General features: G+C 44.0%; 1 protein-coding gene across 1 annotated transcript; it reads right to left on the bottom strand.

The window, feature by feature from the left end:
- Positions 1-1897: 1897 nt before the first annotated feature.
- Positions 1898-14555, bottom strand: STC1 (stanniocalcin 1). Its single transcript, XM_004329033.4, has 4 exons — positions 14218-14555; positions 12048-12190; positions 11145-11356; positions 1898-4997 (listed from the first exon to the last, which is right to left on the bottom strand). The coding sequence occupies exons 1-4, from the start codon at positions 14333-14335 to the stop codon at positions 4727-4729; spliced, it is 744 nt and encodes a 247-aa protein (XP_004329081.3). The 5' UTR covers positions 14336-14555; the 3' UTR covers positions 1898-4726.
- Between the last annotated feature and the right edge of the window lie 4257 nt (positions 14556-18812).

The raw sequence follows: 18812 nt of genomic DNA, 5'->3' as shown, positions 1-18812 counted from the left end.
ATCTGTTAATCTCAAACTCCCGCTTCATCCCTCCCCCACCCCCCATTCCCCTTGGCAACCACAAGTCTATTCTCTATGTCTGTATGTTTCTGTTTCATAGATAAGTTCATTTATTTTGTATTTTAGATTCCATGTATAAGTGATATCATGTGGTATTTATATTTCCCTTTCTGACTTACTTCACTTAGTATGACAATCTCTAGGTCCATCCATGTTGCTGCAAATGGCATTGTTTCATTCTTTTTTATGGCTGAGTAGTATTCCATTGTCTATATGTGCCACATCTTCTTTATGCATTCATCTGTCAATGGACAGTTAGGCTGTTTCCGTGACTTGGCTATTGTAAATAGTGCTGCTATGAACATAAGGGTTCATGTATCTTTTTGAATTCTAGTTTTGTCAAGATATACGCCCGGGAGTGAAATTGCTGGATCATATGGCAACTTTATTTTTAGTTTCTTGAGGAACCTCCATACTGTTTTCCATAGTGGCTGCACCAATTTACATTCCCACCAACAGCGTAGAACTGTTCTCATAAGGATATGTTCATAGATGGAAAAAAAAAGTGTGAAGATGTTAGATACCTGGCCCAAGGCCACAAACTAGAATTTGGACTCAGTTCCCGGAAATCCCAGGCCTAAGTTCTTAATCACTACACTATAGTGTAGTATGTACACAGCCTCTCTGCATAAATAGATATTGATTGAAGACGATTGAGGATAAAGGATCATAATGAAATAAATGTACTCTTTTTCCTCGGCCAGTTCAGAGCAAAGCAAATGCAATACATTTTTGGCTTTGGGGAGACAATTCTCATAGCATTTGTTAGCTATCTTCTGTATATCTAAACTTGGGAAAATGCAGTTTGGAGCTAGAAATGAATGATATTGAGAAACATCCCATTTGAATTTAAAATATGGAGAAAATCCACTCATTAAAAAATAAACTATATAAGACCTCTCTTTGAAACATCTACACCGCACAAGTCCCCAGTTTTCTGTGACTGAACTTGTAACCTTCCTTCTAGACCCAGGTAAATGTCATTCTGTTGGAAATCTTTTCCCCATTTTCCAAGATGGGCCACCTCCTCCTTTCATTCACGTCCCCTCTACCTGTGATGATAATAATAATAGCTGACACTTATTACATTACGGTGTGTTGAACATGTTGTTAGCATTTAACTTATTTTATCTTCTTCTAACAGCCCCATGGACAGTTATCACTCTCCTCATTTTACAGAGGAAGAAACTGATGTATTTTGAGATTAAGTAACTTGTCTGACATCTTGCAGAGACAGAATTCAAATTTCAGTAGTCTGACCCTGGAGCTGGATCTTCAGCACCACAGAGCTATCTGCCTCCCTCCCCACATGGATTCAATTGTCTTTTCCCCTCTTCTGACTCTTTCTAAATCATTCATTAAAGTATTGAGTGTATCTTGCGAATTGGGTTTTCTTCCCAGTGCTGGGAATGCATTGGTGAACAAGCAAAGGTGCTTCCCCTCTCGGCAAAGGGTGGAGGGCAACATCTTCTAGAAAGTGAGAACAGCATAATTAATGGTGTGGAAGGGAGAGAGTGAACAGTCCTTCCCAGAGCTCCTTCATGGATGGAGCGTAGAGTTCACTGAACAGAAGGGTGAGTCTTGAGGCTGGAGAGCTGAGCAGAGCCAGACCATAAAGCTTCTTCTCGCGTTGTAAGGAGTTTGGGTTGCAGTTTACTGTGAGGGTAATGGTTTTGAGGACATTCGGAGAATGTGCATCTAAAGTATATGTATTTACATATTGGCACTTCGTTAGCGACTTTAAAGAAACTAATCAGCCATTAACTTCATGTTCAGAAAGTCTCATTCAAGAAGTTTTTTTAAAGAATAACAATGAAAGACATTGGGGAAAAAAAAACCCAATAAAACGTAACACTTTATTATTATTTGTTATCTTAGAAGGAATTCACCAAAGGCTTCATATTATGCTATGGCATCTTTAATTATAAAAATAAGCAAATAAAATAACTTGCATCTGTCATTACCATGATATGTTTCATAACCTTTATATGCACATGGAGCTTAAAAATGTAATTTAACAATAAATAATGACATATACCAGATATGCTCACTGTTTATTCCAGTACTCAGCCAAAAACCTAAATATCATTTAAATTATAAATACATAATGCAAATATAATGGCACAAAAATGTCTAAAGTGCAACCAAATCACAAGAGAAGAATCATGCAAACTGGTCTAGGTCAGCCCCGGAATCACTCTGTGCAGCAAACACAAGACTAAAGCTTTGGAAGTTTAAGGGGGACTTGGAGGGAGCAGGATGGGAAGAAGAGAAGCAAAAAACTAGCAACATTGTGAGAACTGCTTCTTTCCATATGTGTAGATATATGTATTATAGATACATATATAAATATTATTGTGGGGAGAAAAGGAGGGGGGTACCACGGTTTGAAGAGGTCACAGCAAATCAAAGAGAATCCACTGGACGGAAGTAAGAGAGAATTTTGTTAGGAATACTCATGAACTACTCGTTGCATTGGGGTCCTGGCTTAGTGGGTTTGAGAAATGGACACAACACACAAAACTGTAATAGCTTTTCTGGTTTGGAGAAGCCAGCCTTGCCTGCAGGGGAGGAATGGGTGAGGGAGGGAGAGGGATAGTCAACTTAGAGTATGATCTACCTGATTTCCAAGAGGCTAAGGCAGTGTCCATATGTTTGGGGACCTGGGGATGGGACAGTTCTGAGTATAAAAATGCTCTTAACAATCTGATGTCAGCACGCTGAGAGGCTGTGTGGGGACAAAGGCAGCCACGCTTGTGCTGCTGCTGGGTCTGTTGCATTCGCTCTTGGTCCTTGAGCAGCACGTTACTGGTTTTAAAGGCTTTGTGGTAAAGTTGTATTGCTTTTCGTTTTTCTGGGGATGTGCCCTCCCTCCTCCCACCAGCATCCCTAACACTCGATTTGGGCAAATCTGGAGTTTATCCTAGTGAGAGTCAAGCACCAATGGTTTCTACCTAAGCGAGTTTGGAGTGGCCCTTACAGTCCTACCCCTCCTCCCTCTTCCTCTCTCAACATTGACCTTTGATGGGCAGTGACGCTCCTAAGGGACTGTTGGGTTCAAGGACAGTGACCCTGAGAAACTACTGTTGTTCATAGCTAGGTTAATCATTTGGCTTTGGTGGTCGCCATCTTGTAAACATCACGGCAGAAATGATCAAACCGCCAGCTCTTTTTTTTCCTCTTTCTTTCATTTTTTTTTTTTTCTTTTTTCTTTTTTGCAATCCTACAGAGATGGCCCAGCTGCCAGGACTACTTTGGCAGGCAGCGTGCTACAGGACAAAAATGTAAGAGGAGTCTATTAAGGCTGGACAGCCCAGGGTTATTTATACCCCCTCAGCCCCAAGTCCCCCAAACTAAAGACCCAAAGGCTGATTGACTCATTCCTGATTGAGTTAAGGGAAAGCCTCCTACCCCATCATCAGGCTGCCAGATGTACCAGGCCCTGATGAAAGGCAGAAAGTCAAGAACTGCCACTTCCCAAGGTATAGCAGGCCTTATCACACTCTAAGTGGTCCAAGCCCAAAGGGATGCTCTTTTTGGTTCCTGTAATTCTCAGTTGGATGTGACAGAGCTGTTTCAGGAGAGGTCTAAGTCAAGAGTAGCCTCTGGGTTGAGGTGGGCTGGGAGATTAACATCTTGCCTGGGGTCCTTCAGATAAACCTGTTGGTTTTTCCTATCTCATACAGGCCCATCTTAAGTTTTGATGTTGAATAAAACTACTTCTACCCCCTTAGTTATAAAAAAGGCCACAAGGAGCATTTATGTGGATATCTGGAAGTGAGATAGTTATTCCATTCCCAGGAAAAGAAAAATAAAGCTAAGTTACAAAACTAAATCTATATGCAATAAAGTTATTCTATACTGCTTTGTTGAAGCAGAGTCCTCTGGAATTTATGTACAGTACATTAGTTTTCACCTGTTTATATTCCACAGTTAGACCTTAAGATTCTCTGGATTTAAGACAATTGTTAAAGATACTTTTAAAGCTCTGAGCAGTTACAGTACATAGAGATGTTAGCTTTTTGTTTTTCATTAGATGCAAGAAGAGGCAGGCTCCAAGTCTGGTTGGAGAGCCAGGCTCGGGCAATTTGGTAAATGTGTTGGGAAGGAGATTAGACATTGAGGATCAAGACCGTAAGACACTAGCTCATGAGAGATCAAGAATTCAAATATGACATTCATATTCGTCCATGGCCAGCACAGATTCATAACACGAATTCCACTGAGCATCTTTATGAGCGTTTTAAGACATGCATTTAAATTAAGTTGCTTCTTACCAGCTAACTCTACTGGGGCAACCATTCTAAAGGGTTCCACATCTTCAAATGACAAAGTCTGGGGAATTAACATGAATGTTTTGTGTTTGAGAGTCATTGGAGGGGAGCTGGGAAAAGACCTGGTAGAGGAAAGTGGTAAAAGAGACCACTTTCTCCTGAGGAGAGGCAGAAAAGATCACACGTGTTCTGTTGGTGAGAATGCCGCCATTGAAGAATGTTGAGAGATTGATTACAGAAGCCTAGTTTCATGCAATTTTTTTTTTTAAGGGGGGGATAGAAAATAGGAACTACTTAAAAAAAATCAAACCAGGCACAGTACACTCGAAGTTGGTGAGCGAACACCCTTAAAATGATCGTAGTTTGGTGAGGTTGTGAATACCTCTCCCCGGCTATGCACTCTCGTGGGAGGTGCGTTTGATGAGGGAGGGAGAGGCCACCTCACCTCGGAGGCTCCTGAGGAGGACTTTCAGCTTCTGTGGCTCGTTGGCACGCCTCCTGTTGAAGTCAGCTCGCTGGTGTGTGTGGGCACAGTGGTCTGTCTGCAGGATGTGAAAGAGGCTGGCCATGTTGGGTCCGATTTTCTCCATCAGGCTGTCTCTGATTGTGCTGACTGTGTCTTCGTCACATTCCAGTAGGCTTCGGACGAGTCTGTTATAGTATCTGCATTGGGAAAGAGAGGGTCATTCAGTGAGAGCAAGGCAAGACCCAGGCTTTCATCTGGGCTCCAGTCAACACCCGTCCTGAATGGCCAGATGAAGCATCCACGAATAGTTGCCTCAGCTGAAGGTGGCTTTTGCTTCTAACCTTTAGGCAGTGTCTTCTTAGTGTGAGTGCTTGCGCTGCCTGGATTTACCACCCAGTGCAAGACAGCTCTGTGTTCACGTTTTGAGCTCAGGAGACTGAGATCGTACTTTGAATAGTAGGCTCGTGGCGATGTCTAAAATGTTTAGAAAGAGAGAATCGTGGAGCTAGATGGGATCACAGAGACGATTTAATGACTCTTTCATCCTTTCACTGTATAGAGAAGAAACTTAAGGTGGGAGAGCTGAAGTGACTTGTCTGAGGTCATACAGTGGGCTAGTGGTCGAAGCAGGACTTAGTCAAATGTATGAGGTGACCCAACCCTCACACTTACGTTTTAATAGTCATTGCACATGGATGCAATCATTTGCAGTTATTTTGGTGCCTCTTTGCGATCTTTCTTTTTCTTGGTGGTGTGTGTGTGTGTGTGTGTGTGTGTGTGTGTGTGTGTGTGTGCGCGCATATTCTGATTAATTTCTATCTTTTTTTTTTGGCCGTGCCGAGTGGCAGGTGGGATTTTAGTTCCCTGACCAGGGATCAAACCCGTGCCCCCTGCAGTGGAAGTGTGGAGCCCTAACCACTGGACTGCCAGGGAAGTCCCTAAATTTCTGTTTTTAAAGGAGATCCCTGTCTTCAGTATCTCATGCATTTTTCTACTCAGTCTAATTTCCCTGTCATACACTTGGCTAGCCTCTCTGAAGGCTATTGTCTCACCTCATTTTCAGTCTTCTTGCAAAGGTATATTGCAGTCAGAGGGCCAGATGCCAGGCAACAAGGATATTTAAATAGAAAGATTGGTGATCCTTAGCGGTGTGTGCTTCAATAGTTTCAAGAAGCCTTCTCCCACTGCTCTAGATCGTGCTGCCCTCTCCTTTTTTGGGATGTTTTATAGATATTGGGTTACCATCGTACAGGTCAGCATTTGATGGTTTATTGATGGTTTTATCTTCCTGACTAGGCTGTAAACTTATTGAAGGCAGGACATGTGTCCTTATTCTTTGTATCCCTCATGTGCCATGTCCTAGGGCTATAGTGCCTGCACACTGTCATTTTGTTGATTTATTTTGTGGCCACTGAGAGAATGGAGCTTTCAAAATAGAGTTCTTTCCAATGTCATGATTCCCAAAAGAAGAAATTATCTGTAGGTCTTCTGGTAAGTTTTACAAAAGAATTTATGTTTGGTAAAAATTTCCTTCATCTTTGGTGCAAGTTCTTTAAGCCTCCAAAATGCTGCAGCTAACTGTTACGGCTCAGAAAGGGTAAAACTGTCTTAATATATTTTTTTTCCTGAAGACCATGGTTTAATCATTTTAAATAGTCACAGGACATGTTTCCACACATAAGGTGACAGTGAAGAAGATGTGAAAACAATTGTGTAAATGTTGTACAGCAAATAGTCCTAGGCAATACTCCCTTTGATGCAGGTTTTTGAAAAATCAGTACATATGGGTTAGACAGCATGGAAACTACCCAGAAAAAGATGGAGTCTTTTATGACATAGAGAACACACTTAAACCTTGTCATTGACCTTTTATCAGTAAACTCTCTAATAGTTAAGGCATATAAATTACTCATCCTATTATTTGGGAGGACACTTCGGGTATTTCCCAATTTGAATTGGGATGCATTTGCTCCATTTCGAGGTGGCAGTTGTCAGAACCCATTAGCTCTGTGTTCACTAATTAGGGACTGTCCTAATGATGGTGGTCTGCAGCATTTATGTGGAGAGACCCTTTCCTCAGAGGAGCCCGAGGACTGCCGGACCACAAGATCTGCCGTGAAAAGAAACCTGTTTATTTTTAACTCACCTCACAGAGCACAGGATCAAACATCTTTCCAGAATAACTTAACCCCCCAGAGAGGTCCTTTCAAGGATGTACAGTAAATAGAGTGGAATGTGGGCACTGAAGCAAAGCCATCACCCTTCTGTGAGGGAGCAGAACCAAGCTGGGGACAGAGGGAGAAATGTGTCTGGGTCTCCGATATAGTCCTGGCTCTACCCCTCCCACGAGGGAGGATTATATCCAGCTGTTGGTAAAACTGGGATTCCCTGGCACAGAGACACATTTTCCAACCCTTTGGAATTATAAAGCACATGAGTCAAAGCAGATCTCACTTGGATGGGGAAATGGGGAGAAAAGTGGTTTTGGAAAAACTGAGAATAAACTACTTTGTACCATTAGCTTCAGACATATCTACACACCCACACAGATCCCCAGGCATCTCGTGGGCTCTGCTAGGATGTGGGTCCCCTGGATCTCTTTGTCTATTTCAAACGGTGATTAGATCCTAGAGAAAACGGTTTCTGACCCCTCATCTTCCTGCCCCTCAATAAGGACTTTATAACTTAGAAGTTAACCCTTCCACTTCTAGAAAGAAAGAACTGTTCACACCAAAGGATCTTCCAAATGGGCTGGAGAGGATGATCTTTCCTTATATCAACATGGAAAACTCTAGTCTGGATGAAGAAGTCTAACACCAGTAAGGAAACTAAGCTTCTGTAACTAGCCTCACCTCTTTAAGGTCAGACGCGTTCCTCTGGCCCCCACTTTGTCAAAACACCTCTTTTCCATCTCTGAGAGAGCCTACCTTTACTGTTACTTTCTCTGCTGGCCCCGATAGGCCACCTGTTCTTAGTGCTTCTTGAGGATGACCCTTGCCAGCCTGACTGTTCTTAGCGACTCCCCCCAAATCTACCCTTAGCTTCTCCCATGGAGCTGGTTACCTCAGCCAGGGCAGGCTAAGAGAGCTCCTTGGAATAGATAACAGGCATGGCTCCAGTAGCGGCTCCTCCAAGTGTGGGAAACCTATCAGGCTGCCTTGATGACAACACCGTTTGCCTGAGCAAGCAATAGATTAATCCCACACCTCTCTATTGAGGGCCAGAATATGGCATTGACCTCTGGGGTTGTGTGGGCTGATGAGACAGACCTTTCCTATCTCTAAGCCACTCAGTGAGGTTACTGAAGAGACTTAGCAATTGTCATGTGTTCCTTGATCACTGTCTTGGACCAAGACTTGATGTTACTATAGCTATTGGTGAGAGCTGTACACAAATTTAATCGTTGATCACCAGGGGGTACATTTATTCCATTCTACTTGGAATTCCATTTTTGGATTGTGGATTTTATCTGCAGGTTTTAGTGGCTGCCATTTTTGAAGTGGAAATCAAATAGCCTGGCTCAGGGCCATGTGAATTGTAGGCTCAACTCTGTCATTCACTAGCTGTGTGACCTTCAGCAGGTCGCCCCTCTCTCTGGGTCTCTGTTCTTTAATCAGTAAAATGAGGCAGTTAGTCTAGATAACCTTTATGGTCATTTCCAGCTATGACATTTTGTGTTTCTGGGGTTCGGTATATATGCACCTTCTCAATTTAACAAAAAAATAGTGCAGCTCTGCTTAAGGCCCATCCTTGGCAGGAAGAGTCACAACTATTTAAGAAGATGCCTTTCTTCATCTTTATGGGGCGTGGTGGTGGGATGTACTCCCGAGACTTAATGGGCTAAGTGTTCAGATCGCCCAGCCTGGAAGGACCCTTTAAAGCATGTTTCTTTCCTCCCCTTTTGAAAATTCCATCACTGACTTCTTTCCTCGGTAAAGAATAAGATCAGATATTCTCCATAGCTACTGTTTCAGCCATGCTTACCCAAATACACACATACTGCCTAGGAACGTTCTGTGTGAAGGTTTATAAATAGTCCTTTGTTTCCCTTGATCAATATTATTCTTCTGTTTCCTGTTCCCTATCCATGCCCTAGAGAGTTGGAAGCTTTGTCAGTTTTCCCATCTGGATCTGGATTGGTTTAATTTCTTCTCAGGCCTCATGCTGTCCAGTCCGCCTGATCAATTGTGCCTGCTTCCCTCATGGTTGAGAGTAGAGTTTACAAATTCAGCCAGGGGGACACTCCAGCTCTCCTTTGTGTTCTAAGTGCATTTCTGTCATGGAAAACCTCCCTGTTCTGGCTCCTGGTCCAGTCACAGGCTTTTGGATTCTCCCAGGCCCAAATCTCATGGTAGATAAGTCACAGGAAGGTGGAATGAACCTGTAACTACTTCCTTTCACAATTCTTTGCCAACTGGCACGACGTAGTGTGTATCTATGGTGGGACAGAGGCTGGGAAAGCAGGATGTTTCAGAGGAGTGAGGAGCTTAAATAGAGCAAATCGAGCCCAGCATGGAACCGGAAATCTCTAGCTCTGAGCAGGAATAACATTAGCCAGTTCGAGTGAAGTAACTGGAGGAAGGTAAGAGCTGCATGGAGGATTCTAGTCTTCAAGAGATGACCTTCCTAATGAGGATGATTCTTCTAAGATGATAAAGGGAGATAACGAGACTCCTGTGACCCTTTTCTAAAGGTGGTGAAAACAAGGCACCTATTGAAAAGAACAATGGCCTGGTTAAAAACTCCTATTACTAGTCTCTTCTTAGATTGTTCGGATCACCGGTCCAGAATCCGTATTCTCCTTTCTGTAAGACCTCCTCTTCCTAATGGAAGACGCTACCTCAGTTGAATTAGAGATGTTAGTATTGTCTCAAAACTGGCCACATGCCATATTATAGATCATGAATTGTCACTGGACCATTAAAGATCAAAACTTAGAATAACGACTGTGCTAACATATTCCTGCCCCCCAGCTACCACATAAACACATACTAAAGAGACAGGGCACTCGAGATAAATGCTGAATTTGATTTTCCTGTTCTCAGAAAATCAGGACCATGACAGAGTCACTTTCAAGGACTGAACAAACGATTTTTATAAACTGACATGAGGTTCCGAAGAACAATGATGTGTAGTTAAGAGTGAATCAGAAATTTACAAAGTTTAACAGTCAGAGGCCTTAACCTTTCCCTGAGGAGGAGCTACTTCTCCCGTTTTCCAGTTGCATGTATGTACATGACTAACCCACTGGTAAGCCCCAGAAGGACTAGGTTATTGCCAGTATCTGAAGAAGGGTGGCAGCATCTGGCTAGGAAATTAATCAGGTAAGTCTGCGTTAGTGCCCCTGTGGTCAGAATAGCACATTAAGGTCTGATCTTTGTGAATATGTGCAGATTTGGCTGGAGAGTCAAAGAATCATAGCACTTCAGGACTAGGAGTCAAGTCAGTGGCATCACAGCAGGCTGAACTTGACCGTTCTGCACTGCCCCTACCATGCCTCCATGCTAGCCCCATCAGCACCTTTCTGAACTTGATCACGGATGGGGAAGCCCAGGTCTTGCCAGGAAACTTTCTACGCCTTGGAATGAGCATGTCTGCCATCTCATGTCTTAGATGTTCACACCTGGCTGGTAAAGACAGTGAGTCAAGGGCACAGAAAAGCACGATGCTCAGATATTACTAGCTCAGCGGCTTGGGATCAGTTTAGAATACTAAGATGAGAATGTGATCTGGGGAGTCACCAGAACACCCTTCCAGGAAATCTTGGACTAGACAAATGGGATAACAGACCTGGAAGGGGCCACGGGAATCATCTAGTCTAGCCACTTCACTTTTCACAAAGGAAATTTGAGTCCCACCAAAGTCAGATGGTTCGCTCTGGGCTACCCAGCGAAATATCTGATTGGGCTTAGGATGGACTCAAATATATGCAGTTTTAAAACTCTGCATTATGACATGTGACCAAGGTTTTCATAATGGCCAACTGTACTGTGCATAGTCATGATTTCAGCCCAATCTGATGTCTCAGAATCTTGTTTCCATAAACTTCACAATTGCCTTCAGGCTTATGGAAGGAAATAGACAATGCACCCCGGGATGCTGCCGATGAAGTTTTCTATTAGCTGCATGGAGAGACTTTTCCTATAACCGTGAAAAAAAAAAAATCCAGGCTGCTTGAGCTGTCACAACCAATCACAAACATATTTTTTTCCTGCAAAAGCTGGGAAGACTGCAAGCTAAAATAAGAGCATCACTGTGGCAATTTAACTCCTTCTGTGTCTGGTTCTGCCGACCAACCACTCCCCTTCCCCCCGAACTGCCACACGAGTGGACTCATTTTGTACCTGTTGGAGAAGTGATTAGGGAGCTGGACGACTTCCGTGATGGCTTCAGGGTTCCGCTTGGCAACACTACACACGTTCAGCTTGCTGTAGCACTCCTCCTGCACCTCGGCAATCATCCTCTGGAAAGTGGAGCACCTCCGAATGGCCAGGAAGACCTTGGAGGTGACCCCGTTGGCGATGCACTTTAAGCTCTCTTTGACAAATGCTTTTCCCTGCCGGGGAAGGGGGGTAGGAGGACAAGATTTAGCTTGAGCTGACAAGAGAGGACAGGGCCTATGCTATGTGGAACTGAAGGGGGCTCACCTTGGCGCTGTCCCGTGGCCCTCTCTGCATGTCCTTGCAATAAGCGAACTGTACCCTGCGACCAGGATTTTTTTAAAAGTCCCTATTCCCTTAGACTACCTTGAGAATTGAGCTACATAGAAATGAAATGCGATGAGAAAAAGAGATGAACCATAAACAACCACCCTTCAGCCTAAAAATAGCCATAATAGAGTTTTGTATTCTTGGGATTGAGATTTGATAAATCACAAGCTAGAAAAAAAAAAAAAAAGCTAGTATGCGGCTCTTCGTGAGAAGAACTTCTTTGTTAGAAGGACATTTTTATTTCCTCTTGAAGAGGCAAAGATTTTCCGCTCATCACCCCTCCCTTAGAAGACAGCCTCTGTCAGCCTGTTACAATTGTGTATTAGAGTGGGTGGAGAGTAGCTTATATAGAACCTATTTCTTGGCCAAAAGTGTGTGTGTGTGTGTGTACACACGTTGAGAATTGAGATGAGAATTTAGACTGGGGAGGCTGAGAAGCAGAGCCGGTTCCCTACGAGCCCGGCTCCTAAGAACAATAGCCTCATACACTGTTAAAGACAAGCAGCCAGTTGTGAGCAGGGGTCAAGGTCTTATTACCTGAGTGTCAAATTTAGCAGCGCTGTACAAGAAGGATTTACAGATGTCGTACATCCCATCTGTGTCACAGGTGGAGTTTTCCAGGCATGCAAAAGCTCCACAGCCAACCTGCAGAGCGCTGTTGAGGCAGCGAACCACTTCAGCTGAAAGAGACAAATCCATCCAATCTGGGTCAAACGGTGAGGACAGTCTGGAGGGATCAAGCTGATGTGGAGGCAAAATTCAAGCAAAAGGGGTCGGAAGAACTTATCCTAGAAGTCTGTGATGGGGCCAGTAGATAGAACCCTTCCGAGCGGGGTGGGAGTGAAGAAGAGAGGGGACAGACAGATCCCTTTTGCTTATAAGAACCAGAGAACATGGAGGAAGGGAATGAGTTTTCCCTCGGAGATACACTCTCTTGGTCTCACCATCACACACAGTTTGGGTGGCTGGAAAAGTAAGGTTGGAGTGTGAGGCATGCCCAGTGCTTACAGCAGCTCTGCAGAGTCCAAGGGCATCCCTTAAAGGCTGAAAGCATGGGAAGGTAGATGGTAGTGGTGGGTGGTCAAGTTTAGGAGGAGGAAGGACCAGGGAATCCATTTGGCTTCCAAAAAATACACTCCAGAGTCATAAGGATGGAATTTTGGTCTAAATGGCAGAGAAGAATTTGCCAGGAGTCCACTAGGAGACCCTTCTGATTTAGGGCTTTTAACTTACCTTCCTATTGGCAGAAAGAAATCTGATCCGTTCATGTTTCATCCCAACCCCCCACTATAGGACAGTGCTTAGAGGTATGCATAATCTCTCTCATATTAAAAGCCTTTTTTTTTTTTTTTTTTTTTTTAAAAAAAGAGAGAAACACAGGTGTAGAATAACCAGGCCAAGGCAACACTTGTGCAAGACTGGAAGAAAACCGCAGAGAACTTGCATGAGGCTTTCTACATTCTGGATAAGATCTTCCATAAAAGTAATTTCTCTCCTACAGAAGAGGGGTGTTCTGGCAGGCAGCTCCGCGAGAAATGATCTGCAGCCTTCATACCATAGGAGTCTCCTCTGAGATCAAAAGCACGGTTCGGTTAGGCGGCCCCTCCCCCTCCCACCACCCGCAGCCTCTGGGATGTTACAAGTCATTTCCCTAATTATATATTTCCACGGGTTCAAATGATAACTTTGCTTTAAGCAGTTTTAATATGCATTAGGATTGCTATTGTTTTTGGCAAGCTTGAATTGTGAATCACTGCATCTCTATAGCAACTAAGTACAAAAGGAAGTGAAGCAAAGCCCTCCTCTCGGCAGGGACCTGTGCTCTTCCGAGGGGAGCAAGCGTCTGCAGCATTTGGACACCTGCGAGCCCATCTTTGCTGACAGTTGGGGGAGAGAGAGCAGTCATGGAAGGGGAGCAAGCTGGACAAGCGAAGTCCAAAGACAGAGGTGTCAATGCCGGCTTCCTAAGGTCTCTTTTCCTTTAGAGACCAAGATAATACACAATTAACTGCTCAAGGAGTCAGGGCTAGAGTGAGACCTCTCCCTTGGAGAAATAGCTGCTACGTTTCACAGATACTCTTTTTCGAGGGGCTCTCTAGCCACGGGGCTGTGTGGGGACTGAATGGAGCCCGAGAGAGCAGGGAGGGACAGAAGGAACAGTGTCGAGGGTGGGATGTGTAGGGTTTTCTCTGAATCTGCCCTGGATTTGTCAGACTGGAGGGCTATGGTTCCGTAAATCAGTCTGCAAAGGGAGCTTTCTGTGTGTTCTCTGGAGGGGCAGGGAAGTCAAGTTATAGGGTCTTCAGGGTAAAGAAAGAGGGACAGCATCAGACAAGTCACGTCTCACCTTAAGATCAGCTTCAGCTTCTGGAAAGTATAGAGAGCGCTTTGAAGCATGCCAACATTCAAGTCTTTCCCCCGCCCCCTCCCCCCCAAGAGGGTACGTGCCAGATTTCAGGCAATCAGGCTAGGCTTATGCAATGAAATACCCTCAGCAGAGCGCCCAGCTTCTTCGTTAGTTGCATGCAATTTATTAAACAAAGGAGCTCCACTTCCTAAGGCTATTGGATTACCCTGGCAGTTTATTGCCATCAGGCATGAAGCACATTTATTATCAAGATCAGCCGTCACAGACACAGTTGCAAAAGCGAGAGGCAAATGAGGACAGCTCTTTGGGGGAGAAACCGGTCCTGGGTTTGCCGCTTACCTGAGTTCTGAGCTGCCACCCGGGCTTTCCTGGGGCTCACAGAATCATTCTGCTCCGCCTCATGGGTTGCAGAAGCACTGATCACCAGCACCAGAAGCACTGCTGAGTTTTGGAGCATTCTCTGAGAAGTTTCCGCTAAGTTGTTGGTTTTTTTTTTTTTTTTTCCTCCCCCCCCTTTCCTCTTTCCCTCTCCTGGCTCGAGTGAAGATGTGGATCTGGATACACTGAGAGCCTAGGTGAGGATTTGATGAGGATCTTTTTGTTGCTGCTGATGCTGCTTCTGCTGGCGCTTTTGCTGCTGCTGCTGCTGCTGCAGTCGCTGCTTCTTGCACCTCTGGCTTTTGCAAACTGGGGGCCCAAGAGCTGCACCCAGGGATTTTATAGCCGTTCTTATCGGTCCTCAGGATCAGGGACCAATCAGGTCCCTCAACTGGTCTGGCCAGCCAATCGGAGGGCATGCTCATTGGGCTGGAGCTGTTTGACTTCTTAGAAATATTTTCCAGCAAATTAAAAGTACCTGCTGCCAATGTCTTATACGTGTGTGTGACTGTGTGTGCAGAGATGTGTGAAAAAGCTGTTTTCACAGAATTAAGGGATGACTTTGTATTGATCTAACGAAAGGGAGATCATATGACCATCTCAACAAGATGCCTTGGGAAATCTATCCATCTCTTTTAAAAAATGTGCTATGGGGAGGAATGGGCAGCACAGGCAGGATGAGTAGTGTGGTCTCTTTCGATTCGAATTTAGCCTCATTATAGCAGTTTTTCTATCATTTTCACAGCCCATTCTCTGTGTTGTAAGCTACATACACCATACCTCCCTGTCTTCTCAGTTTAAGTATGTTTACAGGTCTGTGAGGCATTTTGGTTGTATGTGGACATCCTGAGTTTTCACATGTATGAGCCCTTGGGAAGGGACAGATAGGAGGGGGAAGGGCCCTCATGGACTGGAATATGACAGCTCTGAGCTGTGGCCCGAGTTCCTCTTTTGATTAGCTCTATGACCCTGGTCAAGTCCTTTTACCTTGTTCTACCTGTTTCCCGATCTGTCAAATGCCAAAGTTGGAGTCTAGCATTCTTTACGCCTCTAAAACTATGATTCTCTAGTAACACAAATTAACCTCGACTCCATCTTTTTTGTTACCATCACGACTACAAACTCCAAGAGTGTTAGTTACTACAGGTAGACACACGCACACCTATGTACACCACGCTCAACAGGGAGACATCATGAATGCCTGGAAATTAATAAACTGTGTATTCAAGCCCAACAACTTCATAATCACGTTGAAACCATAAGCTGGCCAAAGTAAGACTAAATCTGCTGGGTAAACCAATTCATTTCTTGGGGAGGGGGAGGGGTAAGGGGGTGGACAGTACAGGGAGGAAGGGGCAGGAGACCAGAATGTGTAGGAGAAAAGACAGATAAGCTCTAGACATAATAAGAAAATTACAGTGGCATCACAAACAAGCCTAGGATAGAAGCTCATATTTTCTTATAAGTGGGTTGTAGGCAACACTGAGGCTTGTCACTAACTTGTGAAGGAAGCTAATGATCTCAGAGAGGACTTAGGGTAGAAAAGTGGTCATTAAGGGCTGGGTTGAAGTAAAGGATTAAGCAAGACAACCTATAAACATTTTGGGGAGGTAAATGAGAAAGGGCCATTGGAGATTCATACAGAGAGGGGCAAGATGACCTTGTAAGGAAACAGAGCCAGTGGCTTCTGTGTAAATCCTCCAATCTTCAAACAAAGGTTGAAGAAAGAGCGCCAACCCTATTAACCACAAACCAAGAATCAACCCTATGTGTGTGTGGGGAGTGAGCTTGCTGAGTGATTAGAGGTTCCCTTGCCAAAAAAAAAAAAAGGTTGTTTGGAAAGCATGAAGTTTGCTAGAAAAAGAGATAGAGGAAATAAAGGATAGAGGGAATAACCAAAGAAAAGAAAGGGAATTTTCAAATTTCCATTAAATAATAGTGTTTTTCAATTTAGATTAACTGACAGTATTTGTCAAGTGTCTTCTAGGCTGGGAGCTAGTGGATGAGTGGGGGAAGGTAAAGGAGAATAGAGATAGAAGGAAGAAAAGTAATGATTCTTATCATCGAGGAGCTTGTAATCAAGTTGGGAAGACAGTCAACCCCAGTCATATTTCCTAAAGGTTCGAGATGTCAGGACCTTGCATGGTAAGAGAAGAGCATGGTCAACATTGGCTAGAGATGTGGGGAAGGCTTCACGGAAGGGTCAGTGCAGGAAAGATGTGAGCTGCTGTTCGTGCCTTTTAAGAATGTAGGAAAAAGCCATGATATTTCATTTTTTAAAGCGCTTGTGTTCCGGAAATCTCAGAGGTTGTTTTTATTGCTTTAGGCAGGAGTGGTAGGTGTATGGCACTGTGGCACGGCAACATAGTCGTTCAGTGTTTTCTTCTAGAAGGAAAAAGAGGACAGATGCATGCATATTATTCCCAAGGATTTGGATTTCTGTTCCTCAACATTCTCTGCCTCCTTAGCCATTGTTTATTTTTCTTATTTTTTAAAAAATAAATTTATTTATATATTTATTTTTATCTTTGGCTGCGTTGGGTCTTTGTTGCTGCGCGCGGGCTTTCTCTAGTTGTGGTGAGCAGGGTGAGCACTTGGTGAGCACTTCGTTGCAGTGTGTGGGCTTCTCATTGCGGTGGCTTCTCTCGTTGCAGAGCACTGGCTCTAGGTGCGCGGGCTTCAGTAGTTGTGGCGCATGGGCCCAGTTGCTCCATGGCATGTGGGAACTTCCCAGACCAAGGTATTGAACCCGTGTCCCCTGCATTGGCAGGCGGATTCTTAACCACTGCACCACCAGGGAAGTCCCAACCATTGTTTATTGTTAATGGCAGTGCTGTTTCTCTTGTTAGACTTTCCCTGTGTTGACCTACTGGCTTTGTAGGGTGATGACTTACTTTCCACCATCCACATTTTTCCCCTACGCTCTGGTGCTCCCACCAGAACAGATTGTTCCACAAGTGTCAGGATGTGTTTTGCGTTTTCTCTGATGTTGATTTATAGTTTCTCCTTATTTCACTCACTTACTATCATGTGCCTGGAGGTTCCTAGCTGGGTGTGTGAAGTGTCTCACAGTGACAGATAAGCTGTCAGCTGAAGAAATCCTATAGTGGGCAGCCATATTGGTTTGCATATTAATTAGTGCATCAGTGCATTTGAGAACATCAAAGGCAGAAGCTGAAGCCTAAGTAGAAATGCCCAATGGAAATAAAGTTTCTTCCCCAGAGTTCAAGGACCTCTAAATGTCCACAATCATTGTGCTCCTCTTGGACTTTGATATAGCAATGATAGAAGAGTCTTGGGAACACTGGAGGTGATGTCTAGTTTCTAAGGAATTTGAATATCAGACTTCAGAGTTTGAATACTATCTTGCAAGCAACAAGGAGTCAAGGGTTCTTGAGTAGGAATTGTTAAATGTGTTGAAATTAGCATCTGGGGAAGGTCTTTTGATTGTACTTAAGATGGTTTGAAGGAAGAAAAGAATGGCGGTTGTAAGACTAGTTAGTAATATCAGTTTGCTTTGATGAGGTCCTGGACAACCACAGTAGTAATAGGAAAGGAAGGGAGAAAATTATGAGAGATATTTTAAGTAAAATGGAAATTATCAATTAACCTAAGAAATTGATTGGAAAAAATCTTTCTCGTAGTTTAATGATAATGGAGATAATATACATCAGGGTTTTCCCTTCCCCATTTATTGGTTATGATTTTTAGTGGATAAGACGATCTAGCATCTCAGTTAGGCAGGCACTTTCTGGGATTCTGTTAAGGTAGTAATTTACCCAACAAAAGGACTTGACGTGCTTAAGGTAGGTGAGGAACCGTGCAGTAGGTGGGAGGGGAGGGAAGCCTTTGCCATTACCCCCAAGCAGGGAAAGTGCAAAGGAGTGGGTGGCAGAAGCTGCCAACACCTAAGGCTGGGTGATGGTGCCCTGGCTGTGCCCATGCAAGGCTGGCATGAGTTCAGTGAGAAGATGAAGCCAAAGATCTCTGGGGCTTTGTTGGATTTGGCTAGCTTAAAGCTGAGCAGTGAATGGCTCTTCGCCTTTTGGTGAGAGCAGCCAGGAGCATGGTTTCTTGGTAAATGTTTCTTTTGTTGTTAACAGAGTGCAAGGCTCATCAAGGTTGGTGTGACATGGTGACCAAGGTTGGAGTGTCATCATCATTCTTTTATGGGAATTTTAGGCCTGACTGCACGGTTGGACTATTGAGTCATGCCTTCCTAACCTCAAGAAAAAGGAGGAGAGGAAGAGGAGAAAGATGAGGGGGAAGAATGATTTTCATCCTTCTGTAAAGATACCAGGTTTTCTGTGTGGACAGTCTCAAATTCTTGAGTCTTAAATTCTTTACCTCTCTAAGTTGTCTTTGATTGCTTTAAACTCTGCCAAAGAAAGAAAGGGAGAAAATATATTAAGAGGGCGAACTCCCCTCACCCCCACTGATTTAGGGAGGGTTACTGAGTGCTTGGCACTAGGTCAGGTGATGTGGGAAATGCAGAGAAACGTTTGATGTTTTCCTGTGCTCCATGAATTCCCAAACTAGTTCTTAACGCACGAATG

The sequence above is a fragment of the Tursiops truncatus genome, chromosome 6, assembly GCF_011762595.2.
Source record: "Tursiops truncatus isolate mTurTru1 chromosome 6, mTurTru1.mat.Y, whole genome shotgun sequence".
NCBI classification, from domain to species: Eukaryota; Metazoa; Chordata; class Mammalia; order Artiodactyla; family Delphinidae; genus Tursiops; species Tursiops truncatus.
Note: the sequence above shows the minus strand (reverse complement) of the source record. Positions and strands in the feature narration are given on the sequence as shown.

Excerpts from the sequence above, each read along its gene's own strand:
- STC1 (XM_004329033.4), bottom strand. The coding sequence starts at position 14,335 with ATGCTCCAAAACTCAGCAGTGCTTCTGGTGCTGGTGATCAGTGCTTCT. Across the intron at positions 12,191-14,217 it reads GGTGGCAGCTCAGAACTCAG|CTGAAGTGGTTCGCTGCCTC; the intron begins GTAAGCGGCAAA and ends TGTCTCTTTCAG. Across the intron at positions 4,998-11,144 it reads CCTAATCACTTCTCCAACAG|ATACTATAACAGACTCGTCC; the intron begins GTACAAAATGAG and ends TTCCCAATGCAG.